At 35.5% G+C, this 20,458-nt stretch overlaps 1 protein-coding gene across 1 annotated transcript; it reads right to left on the bottom strand.

Moving 5' to 3' along the window:
* Nucleotides 1-8,663: 8,663 nt before the first annotated feature.
* LOC18612457 (uncharacterized) lies at nucleotides 8,664-19,287 on the bottom strand. Its single transcript, XM_088805834.1, is given in 15 exon segments — nucleotides 8,664-8,738; nucleotides 9,174-9,594; nucleotides 9,596-9,767; nucleotides 9,770-10,010; nucleotides 10,233-10,706; nucleotides 10,954-11,667; nucleotides 11,669-11,773; nucleotides 12,033-12,503; nucleotides 12,749-13,029; nucleotides 13,032-13,249; nucleotides 13,372-14,159; nucleotides 14,743-15,501; nucleotides 15,618-15,898; nucleotides 15,901-16,153; nucleotides 16,261-19,287. Coding segments are annotated over 15 exon segments (8,280 nt in total).
* Nucleotides 19,288-20,458: the final 1,171 nt, after the last annotated feature.

Below are 20,458 nucleotides of genomic sequence, written 5' to 3'. Positions count from 1 at the left end.
ATCTAAAGGACTTGGCCCTCCAATTAGCCTCTGTTGGGCATAAGTCGGTGGTGGCCCTGTAGGCACTAGCATCCCAAAAAACAGATATTGTCCTATCGATGGCATGGGGATAGACGCATTCCTTGCCAGTGGTGGTGTGAATCTTGGTGGATATACAGGGTCTGTATTGGCTTCTGTCTATTGAACATCTTCTGGTTCACCAGAACTCCCCGCCACTCTCTTCCTTTATCTGTCGACATCAACTCCAAAATCTTTGACAAATGACCCATAATCTCTTCTTGCTTCTTCTCGATCTTGTCCATTCTCTCTACATGCTAGTCCCCCATGATCTTAGATCGAGCTCTTGTGTTTTATTTGTGGAGAATTTGTTTCTTTAGAATTTTGTTCTGATTGGGCTAAATGCATGAGTTAGAATTTTATTAAAATAATGTTGATAAATGAATATTATTTATTATTATTTTTTTATTTTAATGAATCATGCAATTATGATATATGCAAATAGACATGTAAAATGCACATGACAAGCAAAATAAACTTAAATTAGTATGGTAAAAATAATAAAGTGTTAAAAATAATGAGAGAATAATAATCAATATCATGGGTATTACTAACGTCATTAGACATTATTTACTCCACGATATTTTATTATCTCGTGGGGAAATTTAAAATAGAGGGAGTGGAAGAGATTCCTTCATGTGTATCTATTTATAGGGTAAATCGTCACGGGTAAGACCCTACCTAGGGTTAAACTGCTCTTGGTATTCTATATGCTAAGCTAGGGTTATAAACGGAGCTAAAGGTTCCCAAATTGTTCCTCACTGTCGTCCACGCGGACTAGTAAGGCACCCCGATCCTCACCCATTATAGGCTTCAAACGGACTAGGTTCGATTTGAGTGGGAGTCTTCACTAGCCCATAAGAAGGTTATCACCTCACGAGAGCGTAGCTACTAAACTCCCTCCTAAAAATGGACATGACTTGGGTAGAGGGCTTATGTATGAATGCAAAATGTGCTGTGTGTGTGAAGGAAAACATCGATTTTAGATCAATAATCTCATATCCCTCTATCCTAAATCCCCACAATTATTAAAAGCAATAAAGTAATAAATACGAAATAAACAAATGCATCAAACAAAATATGCAGGGCAAATCATTAATACTAAAGAAACATTGAATTATTTAAAGCCTTGGATAACCTATTATTATTTAATGGTTCGACTCTCGGCGGTCCCCAGTGGAGTCGCCAACTGTCGTAACGTGCGAGTCTTGGAACTCGACCGCCAGACGCTAGTGAAAACTCTAAAATCTAAGAGTCACCACCAATCTTTTTTACTAGCTATGATTGGCCACCTATTGACTCGATTCTAATCGGCGGAGTTTTAATTAGATTTAAGCCAGCTGAAAGAACCTTAAACTGGTCTACGTTTTTTTAGATCTAGGTTCGGGAATACGGTTACGCTCGGGGAAGGATTAGCACCTCTAGAACGCCTGTTCCATGAACGGTACCATTTTTAGATTATCTTATTAGGCTTTAATTTTTAAGTTCATGTTATTTCCTTAGCTATTATTCACTTATTTTATCTCCAATTTTATTAAATTATTTTATTTAATTCTAAAATGAAATGCAAGTATGAGGCAAGATGAAATGCATGTCGTGAGGTAAAAAATATTATACAAATAACCTTTTATCGAGGATATTCTCCCGGATCCACCCATCATACTAGTGGGATCTGGGGTATTCTCTCACCTAGAGAATTATTCGAGAAATTCGCCTTCGTAAATTCGACGAATAAATCCCGTCATTGGGGTCATCGTACGTTTTCTTTTAAAATAATATTTTCGTGCATAATGAACCTAATACGGGCAAAAACCTTTTATTAAAGATGTTTCTCGAGCCCTCCCATCATACTGGTGGGACCCGAGGATACCTTTTCACCTAGAGAACTTTTCGATGAATACCCGCTTTCGCAAGATTCTCGGAAGATCCCATTATCGGGACTTATGCTTGCAAACAAAAAATATCTATATGCAATAATATGCATGATGCAATAGAAATATATGATATGCTTTTGAAGTTTATTTTTTATTTTATTATTTATTTTATTATTATATTTTTATATTTTTATTATATTTTCTATTTATTTAAAATTAAAAATCTCAAAACTCCAAAATCAAGACCCTCCCATCATACTGGTGGAGCCTTAATTCGGATTTTGATCCTAGGGAAAATTAGCCAGAGATTACGACTTCTCGCGTCTCGATCGATCATCCCATCATCGGTATATTATACTTGTAGTTAATGTCATAAAGTATTATCATTATTTTCTATTTTTTAGGGGTTAATTTTCTAAGATTGATTCTCATACCCATTTTATTACTTTAATACTTAATCCAATAATTTCCAATTTCTCAATTTAATCTATATATAAATCTTTAGCCTACCATTTACTTCATTCATTTATATGTTATTTTTATTGTTATTTTTATATTTTTTTATATTTGTAGTAAATATTTTCCTAAGCTTCAATTCTTTGTATAACTAAACATTCTCTAAAAAATTTTTTATTTTTTTTATGCTTTATTATTTCTATATTCTTCCATTTGCATTAATCTCCTAAGTCTAAAATATCATGAAAGAAATTAAAATTTTATACTACAATAATTAAGAATTAATTCTACCTAATATCCCTTAAAATGGAAATCATACAAAATGGGCCAACAAACAGATCCATAAAAGGGTTAGGGATTTACCTTGGTGGGCTAAAAGTGGCCCAAATGGCTAACTCGCTCCAACTGATCTGCTTCCCGGAGGCCTGCAGAACCACCTCCAAAATGCACCGTTTTGGTGCTTAAGGTGCAACTCCTCTACCTCCCACAACTACGTCGTTTGGCACCAAATTCAGCTTCCTCTAAACGGCGTCGTTTAGTAGTCTAAAACCCTTTCTTTCCTCTATTCTCATTCCATTTTCTCTCTTCCGTTTCTTTCTCACTAGCTGGTTCTCTCCCCTCTCTCTAACTTCCCAGCTGACGGCTTCTAACTTCTCTCTCTAGCCGATCCCTTTTTGTCGGCCGAATCTTCACTCTCAAAGCACCACCGATAGACTCCCCAATCGGCGTCGATTGGCTTTTCCTATCTCTATCTCTTTCCTTTCACTCGATAGCAAGCCCACCAACCGGATCTCTTGTACCACAACCGGTGGTACTAAAAGTTCTCTCCTTCTCCATCGGTCATCTACTCCTCTATGTCGGACAGCCCTTAAAACAGGACCCCTCTTGTTGCAACCGATCAACTCTTCAACTCTCCTTTTTGGGGGCCGATCAGCTCTCTCTCTCACTCCCGATCCTACGACGGCACAACACCCCTTTAAACCCACTACTGTCGCCAGTCGATGACCCAATGCTCTCTTTCCCCTTTCGTCGGCAACGAGACCTAAGAACCACCCTCTTAGAGCCGGCTACCCAAAACCCCTCCAAAAAAACTCCTTAAAATCCACCCTACAACAAACAAACTCCCAAAAAAAAAATCCCAAAACAAAGAAAACCCCTCTCATTCCTCACCCATTGTGTATTTTTCTGTATATTTTCTTTGATTTTTTTTGTATATTTTTTTATTGTGGATGGATTTCTTGGCTGCTAGACTAGGGATTTGATTTGCAGGTTGCTAGGGATTTTTCTAGGTTTTTTTTATTGCTCCTTCCGGGATGAGTGCTACAGTGCCCCCTTTATACTGGGTTGAAGGGGGCACATTCCACTACTCTGCCAGACGTGAATTTTTCGCATCTGGCAAGATGCATTCGCACCCTGCCAGTCGTACCTCTCTTTTTTTATTATTATTTTATTTTTCATCATTTTTTTATTTGTTATTTATTTTCGCTTATAAAATTTTTTTTTTTAGTGTATACAAGAACGGTATTCTAGATTGAAAAATTGGGTTCTATGAAGGAGGTAAACTTCAAGATGAAGTATCAATACATGCTCTTTGAAAATTCCCATAATTGCATTTTGTTTGGAAAAAGTATCAATACTTTGAACAAAACTATCGATACCTTTAGTACTATTTTAACTACTAAACATTTTGATTTTATTGAAAACACTTTGAAATGATTGAGTTATGCTTGTGAAGTGAATTTTGGAAATATTTGAAAATTTTGTTTAATTGTATTGAAATTCAAAACATATTTAAAGATATTAAAACATAAATGGCTTTGTTTTAAACTTCTAAACTTTTGAAATACTTTGTTTTTGTTTGAAATACTCTGAAAAGAGTGGATTACGTTTAGAAGCAAAACTTTGAAAATATTTGGAAATTTGATTACACTTGAGAAGCATACTTTGGAAACATTTGGAAATGTGATTATGCTTAGGAAGTAGACTTTAATAATATTTTGGAAATTGTTTACTTACATTAATTTGAAAGTGTATTTGATAAACACTTTTCCATTTAAACTTGTTCTCCCTTCCCATATCTATTCATAGAGTCTTTGTGACTCATCCATTAGTTTTCCTCATTTTTATTGTAGATCGATAGACTGCTTGGCTCACTATCCTTCGGAATGAGCTACTTTGCTTGGCTTTGATAGGTGATTGATAAAACATCTAGTAGGCATCAACCCTTGTCTTTGAGTTGTACTCTGCTGGTCTTGTCATATTTGTTATTGTGATATTGAATTCTGTTTTACATTTCTAATTAAATGCTATACTTTGGATTTGCCATGACGTGACTTGTACTTTGGTTTTGCCATGAGATGGTTTATACTTTGGACATTTGAAAATATTTTACTTCCGCACTTTAAGCACAAGATCATGCAAACTAGTATACTTTGATATTTGATACTTATGTATATAGATTATATATGTTTCCACGGTGAAGGATCCCATGATATATTTTGAGTAGTTGGATTCATTTGTTCAAGACTTACTTGGGTTGAGTGGTCCTTCCCATTAGATCTTTGCACCAGTAATGGACCCTGAGTTTAGGTCGTGGCATCTTCATTACAGCTTGCTAATGAGCTTAAATATTAAGCTTCAGCACAATTTGTAAGGTCTTCAGTGACCATATTGCATCTATCATATATGCTTTATGAGGTCCTAATACCCTTAACGACAAATTCAATGTCACTAGGATCTTCATTAGGCTCATGGACCACTTTAAGTAAGGACCTTAAGCTTAAAAATCTGTCTTCTGATGCCTCTATTGCTTCAGATTCTCAATTCCACTATCCATTCTCATAACACTTGTTGCCTCTTGCAACTTGAACTTTCCTAGAGCTCAAATTGAACACCTTGTAGCCCTTAGCTTGTAAACTTTAACCAAGAAAGACTCCTAGTTCTGCCCTTGATCTAACTTGGACCTTTTTGCCTTTAAAACATGCAGATAGCATATACAGCTAAAGATTCTGCGATGTTCAACTACAGGTTTGACCTTATACCAAGATTAATAAGGTGTCATTCTCTCCAATGCCCTTGTTGGTAGTATGTTTTGCAAATAAACAGTTGTGTTAGCTGCTTCTGCCTAGAAATACTTAAGCATTGGTTTTTCAAATAACAAGCACCTAGCCATGTTTAACACAATCTTATTCTTCCTTTCACATATTCCTTTTTCTTTTTTTGGGGGGAGGGGGGTGTGGGGACTAAGAGATGGTAAACTGGTGCCTAATGCCTGCAACAGCTAAGAATTCTTCATCAGTCATTGGGCCACGAACATCAAAATGAACCAAACCAAGCTTTTCCAAGGCTCTTTTAGTACAGTTAAACCTCTATAAATTAATATCTTTGGGATCATGAAAATTTATTAATTAATCGAAATATTATTTAATCTATAAATTAATGAATTATTAATTTATACATTAATTAATAAAAATTAACTTTTCAAGGTATTCTTTATTTTTTGTCCAAAATATTGAACTTAATACATGTATTGTGCATAATTTTCTCTTGCAATACGAGAATATTACACTAAAACTTCTTAATGCATCAAGAAAAGTTAAAGATGAGGTCTAAGGAGGCATCAATATTAAGAGGAAACAAGTGACATTAAAGTCATATTTTACAAAAGCCTCCTAATTGAGTCATGTACATATATATAATTTTGATGTATAAGGAGATTATTAATTTAAATATCAAATGGGACCTATGAATTTTTTTAAAATGTATTATCTCATAAATTTAGTGAATTATTAATTTACCACATTAGTCTCAAGTCAAGACCGATCAAAAATATTATTTAATCGAAGTTATTAATTTATCGAGTATTAATTTATAAAGGTTATACTATACTTTTTAAATTGACAAATTTCACAGATTTCAAAATGAACATGCATGAGGGGCATTTTTGTCACTAAATTTTCAAAATTCAGAAACTTCATAGTTGAATACTTACAATGCCCTAATCTCATGTGCCATAGTTCAAATACATCATAATCAAGCTTCTTTACTGCATTCGAGCTCGAGTGATGCCAATCTAGTGGAAAACACCTATTTTTCATCTTGACAATCATTAGCACATTGCTTGTAAGCTCAATTATGGTGCATGCTTTGTTTTTAACCAACAAAGTATAGTCATTGTCAATCATTTGACCAACATTAAGCAATTTTTAACTAACTTGAGGCACTAGAAAGACATTTGGAACATACCTGGTTTCATTTGCTATGGAAACAATTATTGTGCCTTTGCCAATAGCCTCCAAGTAGTCTCCATTCCCAATTTCTATTCTTGCACATTGATTCTGATCAATTGAAGTAAACAAGAATGCATTAGGTGTAATGTAACTTGAGCAGCCACTATCAATTAACCAAGTTTGTCACGACTGTCCCAAATTGTCCTCACATGCTAGGAACAACAGCTCTTCTATTGTCTCAACTTCTTCAGTTACTTGAGCTCACTAGTTTTGTTGATTGATCTTGTTTTTGCATACTCTTTCTACATGTCCATGTTGATTGCAGCTCCTACGATTTACGTTTGGTATAAACCAGCAAAAGTTTTCAAAGTGGTTGGTCTTTTTGCACTAAGAATAAACATCATACTTGCTTTTCTTACCTTGTTGTCTCTAATTTAAAGAAACTTTTCTTTCCTTGTTCCTTTTATCACCTTGGGATCACTTGTTACTGTTATGAAGGACATTCTTGTCCTTAAACTTGGCCTGCAATGTTGTTTCAGTGTACTAGTCAAGCCTTATCTGCCTTCTTTACTCTGAGGCTTGAAAAGCATTTACTAGTTCTCGCAAGGTCAAGCTGGAAAGGTCTTTTGACCCGGTAAGAGAGAATATTTTGACTTCAAGCCTCTCAGGTATGCTCACCAATACCTTCTCCACTATCCTTCTTTTAGTAAACTTGATTTACTATCTTCATAAGTTTCTCCACATCACAAACTCATTCTCCTTCATCTTAAACACTTCAAACTCCCTCATCAGGTTGGAAACCTGCGTTTATCTAGTCCTATTTAACCCTTGAAACTCTTCTTTAAGCTTGTCCCAAGCTCCTTTGGCTGTCTCACAAGCCATGATTCTTGTAAAAATGGTATCTGTCACTGCACTGTGAATGCAGGACACAGCCTTGTAACTTTTGGCTACCTCTTCAATATGCTCCTTCATTTGTACTATAATTGGGTTAGCTCTTAGCTCAGGAAGGTCTCCTCCCTGTTCAACTACTTCCCAGAGGTCATAAGCTCTGATAAAGGCCTTCATTTTCACTACCCGAATGGCATAATTCTCACCATTGAAAGCTGGTGGTGAAGGAGTTGTTAAACTACTCACCATTGAAAGCTGGTGGTCAAGGAGTTATAAAACTACTCGATGCCATGCTTTCTGAAAGAGGGTGGTTTTGATTTTCTTTGTGAAGGCTTAGTATTTAAGACATAAAGTTTAGCTGCATTGAGATTAAAGTTCATTGCAGCAGCATCGAAGGAAAAACAGAAAAGAAAAACAAGAAAGAATAAGAAGAAAAGAGAACTAAATCTGAAATTGAATGGCAATACATGCCTCACATCATTCATTTAATTATAATATATATAATATATATATAGTACAATACTTGACTTAAGCTTTTACACAACCACGCAAAACCAACTAAAATTAAGCCTAACCATGCCTTACCAACTTTTTTCATCAATACACGTAGTCTGTCAAACATAAAGATAAAAAATATGGCCCTTCACTAAGTTTTTGGCTTTGCTTGGTCTGCAAAGCAAGCCTTACTACAACACACCCTGTTAATAGCATTCATTTTGTTCACACGGAACATTTCACCAGTAATTCTTTTTATTACAATCCTGCAATTATCCAATCTTAACAAAGAATTACGTAGATATTCACCATTTACAATTGTGACTCAACTACATATAGCTCGAAGATAAAAGGAGAAAGAGATTAAAACGGCAAGCAACAGAACAGAAGGCATTTGCTGCCGGTTCAAAAGGAAAAGAAACAGCCCCAAGTTTGTAAGATTGGATTCATTTCATAGTTACATGAACCTTAACAATTTCACATCCGAAGGAAATAATAAAATACAGAAAGTAGGTTTCACAATAACAGAAATCCAGTCTCATATCTTTGGATTCCATTCAATGAAGGAAACAGAATTGAGCAAAGTAGAAAAAGAAACGTAGAGACTAAGACCTGATAAGATTACCCTCCCACAACAAATTTGAAGATAAAATTCACTTGACCTTTACTCAACTGAAGGTCTCCAGAGCTCTGATAACATCCATTCCAGAAACTTCAACTCTTCCACCTCATTCCGAGTCTGAGTTGCAGAGAGAAAGAGAGTGAGACAGACAAAGCTCAAACGTATATAAGGTATAAACTTTTAAAAAGGAAAGGAATTAAGGGGGAAAAAAATGAAATGATGCTTTTTCTATCTAAGTAAATATTTGGTGAAACTCTAGTTTGGGATATGTTGATGGCCTTTCATTTTTCTTGGATTTGCTCCACCATACAGACTCTTCTCACGTCCTTAGTTCCATACATGGAGTTTCAGAGTAGAAGTAATTAAAGGGTTCCTCAAGCTGTTGTAATTACAAATAAATTAAAGGATTTTGAAGAATCAAGTCTTGAACAATTTTTGCGTGTTCGTATTCCATGTTTCCATGAACTCTAAAAATTAAGAGGATCTCATGTGCTCAAGGTGTCTAAACCTATACAACAAATAGCATTGAGATAATTTGATAAATCAACATACCTTTTCTGTGTATGATCCTTTTATGGTGGTATTAAGGTCCCGATTTACAAGAGGCCCATCATCTTCTCCTGTTAGACATATCCTTCGTAGCAATGGTGTGCTTATTTCTCCAATGGAGAACACACTTAACTCAGGGCATTCTGTTGCAATAAATTTAACCAAATCTGGGAACTCAAAGTGATGGTACCCGGAGCAGAAGCTCCTAAGCCTTGGTAAGCTTTGAAGTCTGAGAATCTCCAGTTGCTTGAAAATGATGTCATCCTTCTCTTCATCACCACCATTTGCTATGATTTCTTCTATCATTTTGCAATCTGTTATCCTCATTCTTTTGAGTTGCACCATGCTTTTTGCTGTTGAGGGTGTTATTAAATTAATAAATCCATGACACCTTGATATTACCAGAGTAGTTAGATTTTTAAAACACTGTGGATGACACTAAACTATTCAATTTGGGACATTCCAATACTTTTAGTGTTCTCAGGTTTTGGAAAAGTATTCCGGGTTGAGAATGAAACTCTTCTTTCCAGAGATGTGTCAACTCAGGAAGTTTAGACAGTCGTAAATCACTAAGATCAGCAAGTTCCCATGCGTGTGTTTTTCCCCAAGTCCTTCACTTTGAAATATTTCTATAAAGGAAGCATCATCCACAACAAGCTTTTCAAGCTTGGACAATGAGAGAAAGAAACAAGATGGAAGAATATATGATAGCTTAGGTAAACCTATGAGCTTCAGAACTTTTAGTTTGGAGAATGAATCCACAGAAAACTAGTCATTACATATCTTTCTTAGGCTTCCCATGTCTATGATTCCTAATTCCTCCAAGGAAGGGAATGTTACCTGCAAAATCATAAGATTCCCTTAATAACTCAATATAAATGGAGATAAGACATGTGAAAGACAAAATTTAAAGATAAAATTTAGACTTTTATGTAGAAAGACAAAAAATAGTGAAAGCAGGAAAAAAAAAACGCCATGGAAGGGGGTGTCAAAAGAAAATATGAATTTGCATGAAAAAATTAAAGGAATAGTAATGGCAAAAAAATCAAGAACTGTAATCACCTTTTCATCAAATAGAACTGTCAAATCAGTATGAAGACACTGCCCTGAATTGTTTCTAGTTAGAGAACTAGAGATGAATGTCTTCAACATAGGGCAGCTCTGTACCCAAAGTTCTTTCAAGGTGGGGAATTCAAAGTAATTTCCTGAGCAAAATCTTGTGAGATTAGGAACGGCATTAAACAATAACGAGGCCAGTTTAGGGAACAGCTTCTTGCTCATCCTTTCTTTTTTTGCTAATCCTTGTGTGGTTACTACCTCTTTCAACATCTGACAATCATGAATCTCAAGTTTTTCAAGATGCACGAGGTCCATGGCCATGGAAGGGTTAAATGCATATCTCGAGGTTCTACAGATATAAACTTTCAGAAATTTAAGGTTTTTAAAGTCCAAAATTCCTTGTGGATTCCAGTTCCTTATATCCATCAACTTGGAAGAATCAGAGAGTACCAAATACTCAATCGCACGGTATTCAACCTACAAAATCCAAGATATTTTATAATACACAAAAAATGATATTAAGATAAAAAATATCTAGCTGTTATATTCCTAGAGGTTTTCCAATGAAGTTATTGTTGCAAGCAGCATGGTAAGGAAGCTACATACTTGAGTAACCTTGCAGCTAATAAGATGGTTTATTTAAAATGGCTAGGGAAAGCAAATAAGAAAGGAAAAACTAGAGAAAAGCAAAGGTGGAGGATTGGAGTTTGGAATTAGTGCATACTGTTTCCATGAATAAAAGTTGTATGGTGGTGTTCCGGTCGCCTTCCCAGTGCCCTTCATCTTCATCAGTTGAATACATGAGTCGTAAATTTTCCTGAGGCACATTTTTCATCTTTGGGCGGCAGTGTCTCAAAGTTGCAGCTTCCAAGGAAGGAAATTGGAAGGTGTAATTCCCCAAGCAAAATCCTGCTAAGTTTGGCAGACAACTAAGTCCCAAACACTTTAGCCGAGGGAAAACAATGCCTTGATCCACTTCATCACCTGATCATGCTATGATTTCTTCTATCATTTTGCAATCTGTTATACTCATTCTCGTAAGCTGCACCAGGCTTTTAGCTGTGGAGTGTGCAATTAAATGTTTAAGTCCCTGACATCTTGACACCTCTAGAGTTGTCAATTTCTCGAAAGACACTGAGGATGGCACTAAAATCTTTAGTTTACCACAATCATGCACTTCTAGAGCTCTCATGTTATAGAAAATTGCTCCAGGTTTGAAATTCTCCTTCCAAAGATGTGTCAGTTCATGGAGTTTTGATAACCTCAAACCACTTAACCGAGCAATTGCTCTTTCCTGTTTTTCCTCACCACCAAGTTCTTCACATTGGAATATTTCATTAAAGGAAGCATCACTTACAACTAAATTTTCAAGATTTGATAATGACCGAAAAAAATAAGATGGAAGAACAGTTACTTGTGCATGAAAATTTATCAGTTCAAAGAACTATTAGTTTAAAATACCCTTCAGGAAGTTGTCCATGCCATATCTCTTTCATGTTTGCATTGCACTCCATTCTCAGTTCTTCTAAACAGGGGAATGTGTCCTGGGAAAATGATAAATGTGTTAAACAAAAGCGAGGATGAATTGGATAAAGGGTGTTGAAATACATAAATGTGTTTAAATTACTATTCAAAGTCATATGAGGATAACAAAATAGAGAATACTTAGGACAAGCTAACATGCCAAACAGAAACAGATATATATTAAAAATAGAAGACATTCATCTAGATTTACTATACTTCATTAGATATATAGAATAGGAAATGGAAAATTAACACATCTGGTGGACGTGTTTCACATACCTTATTGATCCAAAACAGGGGTTGCTGAAGTTGACTCTGTCCTTGTGTTTCTTGGGAGCTCGGGTATCCCAAAGCAAATATCTCCACCTGGTCACATCCATAAGCATCCATTTTTGTCAATGATAGCCATTCCGTAGTGTGTATCCCGGAGTAGAAACTCTTCAGTTTTGGTAGCAGAGAAAGGTTCAGGTATGTCGGCTGAGGAAACACCAACTTAATGTTTTTCCCTGCCTCAGTCAATTTAGATTCAAATATTTCTTCAAGTGAAGCACACTTCATTATTTGCAGATTTTTTAGTCTCTGAAGTCTTCCCAACATTTTAAGGGGAAAAACTTTTGATAGTTTCACACACCTATGCACTTTAAAGTGTTTTAGTTTGAAGAAGGAATTCATCTCAAGTTGGTCATCCTATAGCCTCTCCAAGTTTCCCATGTCTATGATTGTCAAATCCTCTAACACAGGTAATGACACCTGCAAAATTCATTTGATTGTGTTAATAACAAAACATGGTTATGTGACAGAAAATAAGAGAAAGCCTTTTGAGTTTAACTAAAGAAGAAAAAGAAAAATTATGTTTTAAAACCTTTTAAGCCCTGGAGGGTGCAACACAGACAACAGAGATGCACTAATCAAGCATTTTCATTTTGAAGTTACACCTTAAAAGGAAAATCTTTTAAAATGTGAAAAATTATCCTCACAAAACAGAACAGCCTGACCTTATCACTGAAAAAGGGTGCAGCAGAGACATCAGGAATGCCCTTGCCAAGCATCTTGGTATTTCCTCCATCAATGATCTCTATGTCTAGCTTTTGTGAAACTGTAGGTGCAAATGCAACCATATTTGGACAGTCAACTAATGTAATTTCCTTCAAGTTTGGGCATTCCAATGCAGAACTTCCCAGATAAAAACTTGCCAAGCCCAAAAAAGATTTGAGAGTTATTGAGTTAAGCTGAGAGCATATGATCTTCTCTGCAGTTGCTCCCTCATCTTTGATGATTCTTTAATTGCTTTGCAATCTTTCACCTTTATCTGCTGCAGTTGCACAAGTTCTAGAGTCATGGGAGCAGTGAAAATGTAGCTCAAGTTGTTGCAGTTATAAAGTTCCAGAAATTTGAGTCTTTTAAAATCCATAATTCCTTGAGGAATTTTATTCCATATTTCCTCCAGCTCAGGAAACTCATGAAGTTTCAAATATTCTGGCTCATAGTATCTTACCCATTAAAACAAAATATAGCAATAGTCACACTAGAAGAACAAATGCCATTAGAAAAAAAGGACTAACAGTTGCTTTCATTAACCAAAAAAGAGAGAATAAAGTTTATAAAATCAGTAAGTACCAAGTTTTCGTGCAACTGATATATGGTGGTATTGAGGTCACCTGCCCAAAACCCCTTATAATCCTCTTCTGCTAGTTGTACTTTATGTAACTCTGGGGTGCTTAAGACTCCCTGACAAAAGATCTTCAACTTAGGGCATTGCCTCACAATAATTTTTTCCAAAGATGGAAACTGAAAGGCGTATTTCCCTGAACAGAAGCTTTTGAGATTTGGTACATAATGAAGTTCCAAGCATTTCAACTTGCTAAAAATGATCTCGGTTTCTGAACCATCTCCCCAATTTGAAACTATACCTGTCAACATGATGCATTCCCTTATCCTCATTTTTACTAGTTGCACCAAATTTCGTGCTGCTGAGAATGTAATTAAGGTCACAATCCCTTTGCACTGCCACACATCCAATGTTGTGAGATTTTGAAAGGATACTGAGGATGATCCTAAGCTAATCAATCCATCACATCTCCAAACTTCAAGAGTTTCAAGATTTGGGAGAACATGATCTAATTGTGAGTTTTGCTTCCATATATGCCTTGGATTAGGAAGACTATCCAGTTTTAATTTTCTAATTTGTTTAAGTATCCTTGCCGGCATCTTTTCACTGGCCTCTCCTTCATTACTGAAGAGCTCTTTGAATTCAGAACAAATCACCTCAAGCTTCTCCAGATTGTTGAATTCTTGGAGAAGCCAAAATGGAAAAACAGCTGATTTGTCATGGTAGCAAAGCACTTGAAGAACTTTTATTTTACCAAAGGGTCCTGGAAACTGATGATTGCATATTATAGAAATGTCCTAGGAATCCATCAAATAAAAACAAGTTGGACTTAGTTTCTCTTTACCTTAATAAGACCATATGTTTTGGTAAGAAAATAGAAAATTTTCTTTACTGGCGGTCAATTCAAGTCAATTAATTTATAGTTATAGGTTTGCCATATTATCATCATTCAATCAAAAGTGATCAATTTCTATTCCAATTTCTTTTTAATTTTCCTTTTCCTTTCTTTCCCTTTCTTCTCTTTTGACCCTCTGCATAGCTCTACTCGTACCTAATATAGTGAAAGAATCAAAACTATTAGTTTACTATTAATTATCATATTAGTTTAATTGCATTTTTGTTTGAAATGCTGCTAAAGTATTAACACTATAACTAAATCTATGAAAGTTCTGTTGAAGCTGGAAAGGTACAGTGCTGCTAAAAGGACTTTCAAAACAATACAAATTAAAGATAATTAACACATGGATTGCTTGTTTTAAAGAAAAACCAAAGTTTTCAGTAGAATTTATAAGAACAAGTGGAAAAAATAAATAAAACAGTCTACTAGATATCCAACTGCCTTTTGCTATTCAAGTTTGCCAACAAATTTTAGGCAGCTCATTCAGTTTGCACATCATATGTAAACATCTTTAAAGGAATGTTGGAGTTTAATACCCTCTCAAACAAGACAAGCGGCTTTTGGATTGAGGAATGATGTTCTTGTATCCCAAGTATATTTTCTTTGCCACAATGATAAGTCTTCAACACTTTTAACTTTGGCAATTCTGTCTCATGCATAGCCGGGTAAAAACATTTAAGTTCAGGCAGGTTCCAAAGAGTAAGATAGCAGACTTGAGGAAAGACAAAATTATTAACAGCTTGTTTCAATCCTTCCTCCTCTGAAACAACCTCTTCCAATCCACAACAATTAATTGTAAGATCTTTGAGCTGTTTTAGACCTTTTGCCACTGATGCTGGAAAAAGACTTTTTAGGCTCCAACAATCCCAAACATACACTATACGTATATTTTGAAAGGTATGGATGTCTCGGGGATCCTCATTCCAGACATGCTTCAGGTTTGGAAGATGAAAGATATACAATTCTCTTAGTTTGGTGGCTACAGGATTTGTATCTTTGATGTCTAATACCTTGATTTCAAAAATATGTTGCAGCGATTCACAATTGCTTACTATTAGTGTTTTGATTCTCTGGAATGTCCCCACCATATTAGAAGGAAAAATTGTCAATAAATCATTGCAAAAACCAACCTTCATTTCCTTTAGTTTGCAAAAGGAATCTGTATGAAGTAAGTTGTGCCATATAATCTTCACAGTTTTCAAGTGGGAGATTTTCAATATCTTCAAGTTGGGAAATGCAACCTGTATAATTTCATGCCAATGAGTAAAAGGATTAAAAGAGCTAATTCTTACCAGTGATGTCAAAAAGCAAGAGAAAAATCATAGATTGAAGAAAATGGAGATTGAGAATAATATACCTTATCGCTAAAAAGAGCTTGTGTAGAAATATGGTAATCCTTCTCTGTGTTTATTTCTACAGCTTGACTGACAGTTGTGAAGTCTGTTCTCAGAGATTTGTGCATGAATTCCTTCAATTGAGGGCAATTATCTATCTCCAAAAGCTTCAAGGATGGGAATTCGAGAAAATAATTCTCTGAGCAGAATCCAACTAAGTTCCCAAGATTTTTCATCTTAAGGGAATTTAGTTGGGGGAATGATATCTTGTCAGACATTTCTTTTTCTTTTTTTTTTTTCCTTCTTCTTCTTTTTCTTCTTCTTCTACCTCTACTTCCTCTGGAACTATTACCTCTCTTATGTGCTTGCAGTCAATTATCTCAAAACTTTTGAGTTGTGATAGACCTTTAATGATAGAAGGTGAAAACAGATGTTTAAGGTTGCCACAACCCTCAATGACTAAGCTTGTCAAATTCTGACTGCAATAAGATGTTTTCTGCCATATCCTTTCAATGTTGATTGCGGACAATCGCAGGTTCTCAAGGACAGGAAACACAACCTACAGACATTAACACCATTTCAATAAAATTTAGTCTTTCTTATGAGTTTTTACAAGTATGCTTCTGCAATTGAATGGACAAAAAAAAGATTTATATATAGTAGTACCTTTCCATTGAAAAGTAGCCAAGACCTTGTATTCACTGGTTCCTGTTGATATATGGAATGACTCTTCTCTTTAGAGCAGAAACTACCAAGCTCAGGTAGAAGTTGCAGTGTTAAGGATCGCAATTCGCAAAACTCTGTTTTATTGGTTGCTACACTAGTACTTTTCTCTCTCACTTCAACAACAATCTCTTCAATGCTTTTGCAGTTTATCACTTTAATTTCTTGAAGATGGAGAAGCATTTTGGTCATGGAGTATGAAAACAGATTCTTCAGTCCATCACAACATTTGACGCTTATAACTTTCATTCTCTTGAAACATTCTTCTTCAAGTTTGCCTTGACATATCTTCTCCAAGTTAATCAGATTCTGAAGAAACAATGACTCCAAGATAGGAAAGGCTTTACCAGAAACCACCTTTGTAGAGTTAATAATGAACTGAATTTCATTACCATTTTGTATGTAGAGATTCTTAAGTTGTGGAAAACCTGTGCTGTCCAGCTCATAAAGCAAGTTCTTGATGCCTTTCAATTCGTCTAGATATAGGTCTTCAGTTTTCTGCAACAACAGTTTAACTCCACGATCCAAGTGAATTCCCTTAGTAAGCTTGAGTTTCAGAATCCTCCTTTTTTCATACTTTCCAGACCATTTCCAGACCTCCCCAATCAGAATCTTGTATCTGTCCAACTTTCCAAAGAACAATTCTGCTGGCCAATCTTGAGCAGATCGAATATGCAAATCTAAAGTAGTTAGACAAGTCAAAGGCATCAATTCAATAAGACTAGCATTACCTTCAACACCCCATTGATCAAAGCTATTGCACAAAAACAGTTCCTCCAAATTAGACAAGCCTGATGTGATTTCTGCTGGAATGACCTTAAGTTTGGAACAATTGCTCAAGTCTAACGACCTAAGCTTGGTTAGATTCCCTATTTCCAAAGGCAATCGCTGAAAATCAGAACTGTGAATTCTAAGGGCATTCAATTGCTTCAAATTCCCAATAATTGCTATATCATTCAACTTCCATTCATCCAAACACAACATTTGAAGGTTTGTTAGATTAACAAATGATGAAGGCAGAACAGGAAAATTCATACCAGTCAAATCTAATACCAAGAGTTCAGTGATCTCTTGAAAAAATGTTTCTGGGACTTTTAACGATGGATTTTTGTTTAGCAAAACCAGCAACTTTAGTCTGGGACATACCAACCTGCATGGACGCTCATGAATGTTACTAAATGGCAGTGAGATGGCAGTGCAATTTTTGAGTTTTCCCTGCTTCAGCAATTCTTCCAAACGGATTTCATCCTCTATAACAAACATCTGCTTATCTTCAGATGCAATCCAAATAAAGACATCACGAACAATGTCATGCATTTTCACCAGCTCATCATTGTCACCACTTAGTAAACCAGCATCTTTGAGCTTATTCACACTTTTGCTTGCTTTCTCCAATGTGCTTACATTTCTTGCTATTTTCACACCCAAGTTGTACCTTAGCAAGTCAGACACACGAATATCAGAACCTTGCGGTAGCAAGGCACAGAGTTGGAAAAGTGACTGCAGTTTCGGTTTCTTTAACAAGCTGTAACTCAACTGTATTGTCAAGTAAACACTTTTCAGATTTTCTGCTTTGGTTGGAATTGGTTTTCTCTCTTCCAGCAAGGCTTCCACCAAAATATTAAAGCCCCGTATTTTCAATGCAGCTGCAATTGCTGAAATAGCCACTGGAAAACCTGCACAGTTTTTCACCACTCTGGTCACTATTTGTGGATTAGCAGGCTGCATTGCTGTATCACCCACGATTTTTTCAAACCAAACCATTGCTTCTTCGTTGGTTAACACTTCGACTTCAAAATTCATTTCCGTTTTCATGTGGTTGAGTACTTCTTGGCTTGTGGAAGTCAGCAACATTTTGAGTCTAACAGCAGAGAATTTCTGAAAAGCATTTCCATTGATATTTTGGATCATTGGTCCTAGATCTTCTTCGCTTGCAATATTCTGGTACCCTTCAAAAGCAATCCCAACTTCTTCTAAGTCCAGTCCTAGCCAAACATCATCTAAAACTAGAAGAACCCTTTTATCTTCTTTCTTCAACCACTGCTGCAGCCTCATTGCTCTTCCAAACACAATCTCCTCATCAAATTTCAGGCCTAATGCATCTGTAATTTTTCCTTGAATTTCTTTTATGTTTGGATTGCGTGAAACAGTTGCCATTGCAACCTCGTCAAACAAGCTTTCTGCCCTCACTTTCCTCATAACCTCTTTCACGAGCACAGTCTTGCCCACGCCAGCCATCCCATACACACCAATGATCTTGAAATCAGGATCCTTCAAGGCTTTCATGATATTTTCCATAGTATCTTTTCTTGATTCAAAAGCCTTATAACATTGGATAGGCATAGATTCTGTCTCCTGGGATCTAGCAGGATATAAACCTCCATCAAACCTGTGTTGTTCGATTAGCTCACTGCCAATGACCCTGCCATCATCTTCTGCGGAATTGCTGACCTGGTTAGGAGACTTGAATTTAGGATACAACCAAACCAAACTTTTGTTCTCTTCCTTATCTTCGACTTTATTCACCTTCTCTGCCTCATCATTGGTTTTCTTGTCCTGTTCAACATCCATCATCCTGTTTCTTTTCTCAGCCTCAGCTTGATTCTTCAAGTTCTGAACATTGCTTTTATTATTGAACTTGTGAGATTCTGCCTGTTGAATGAGTTCCAGAATAGCCTTTGCATTCTCTTCAGCTACCTTGTAGAGCTGGTTAAGAGACTTGAAATTAGGACACAGGCCAATGAAACACCTCTTCTTTGCTTCTGCTTCAAGACTCTTCACTATCTCTTCCTCTTCCTTGATTTTGTCCTCCGCATGAGTCAGCCAACTCTGGACAGCTTGTTCAATCTCTTCTCCCTTTCCCTTAGAATGCTGGATTCTATCTCTTTCATATTTCATTTTTTCAATTTGAGACTTCAGATTCTGAACCTTACCCTGATGATTATGTTTAAAGCCAGTAACAAACTCCATTTTTTTTCTTTTTAATTATACTAATTGCGAAACCAGACAAGGCAAACCAGAAATAGAATAGAATAGAAATGAAATGAATGAATAAGAAATCTATAGAGCATACAGACTTTCAATCTTACAATGAAAGGAAAAAAGATCCAATCAATGGCAAAGAAGACAAGGCAAAAGAAAGCATTGAAAGAGAGGAAACTGAAATAAATGACAATAAGTTAAACTTTAAAATGTAGAATCGAAGTTCGATTATTTGTAGAAGTAATGTAACCGATAAAGAATTCTTCAAAAGTTAAAAAGGCAAAACCACTCAACAATGCTAAGGATACAGCATAAAGAATCCATGGGTGGATTGCGTCTGACAAGTAACAAAACGAAAACAAATTGAAGAATTCTTGGGGAAGCATTTAGCCTTTGTCACATACTCATAGTTGGTTATAGAAATCTTGGAATGAATAATCTTTTTTCCTTCTTTCTAAGAGAGAACAAACAGAATGATGGTGTTTTGGGCCACGCAATTTGCTATAGAGCAAACAGGATTTCAGTCTTACAATTAGAGAATGAAAAAGATGCAACGGGCAGCAAAGAAGACAAGGCAAACTAAAGCATCCAAAGAGAGGAAACTGAAATGAATAACAATTAAAGATTAATGCTTTGATTATTTACTATTTGATTTTTTAATATTTTTTAAAAAATAAATAATAAGAGTATCAATTAAATGAAACTTGAATAATCAAACTTCGGTATCTCACCAAAGCATTCATGTAGACAACAATTCTTTGTTGGTGTATTTTTAAAATAAAAAAGTAATATCACATAATGAAAAGCTATCTTAATTCAAAATTATATCACATCAAGTGACATAGTGTAACTATTGGATTATAGATGAGTTTTTTATATAAATAGTTATGTCTCTTGATAAAGTGACATATTGGATAAACATATTATGAGACAATTGAAAAACAGCAAAGTTGAAAAGTTTGAAAAGTTATTTTTTCATATTATAGCTAAAAGATTATGTTTTATGGAATAAATGGTTGTCTTTTCATAAGATTGATTATTGAAATAACACTTTTATCCAAGAATTATGTCTTACATAATACAAAAGCATCTTTAGGACAAAGAGGTGCCTTAATAAAAGGGTTTTGTTCTTGAGAAGAGAGACTTGCAAGCCTATGTA

The sequence above is a fragment of the Theobroma cacao genome, chromosome 1 (genome assembly GCF_053813885.1).
Source record: "Theobroma cacao isolate CCN51 chromosome 1, ASM5381388v1, whole genome shotgun sequence".
Taxonomy (NCBI): domain Eukaryota; kingdom Viridiplantae; phylum Streptophyta; class Magnoliopsida; order Malvales; family Malvaceae; genus Theobroma; species Theobroma cacao.
Note: the sequence above shows the minus strand (reverse complement) of the source record. Positions and strands in the feature narration are given on the sequence as shown.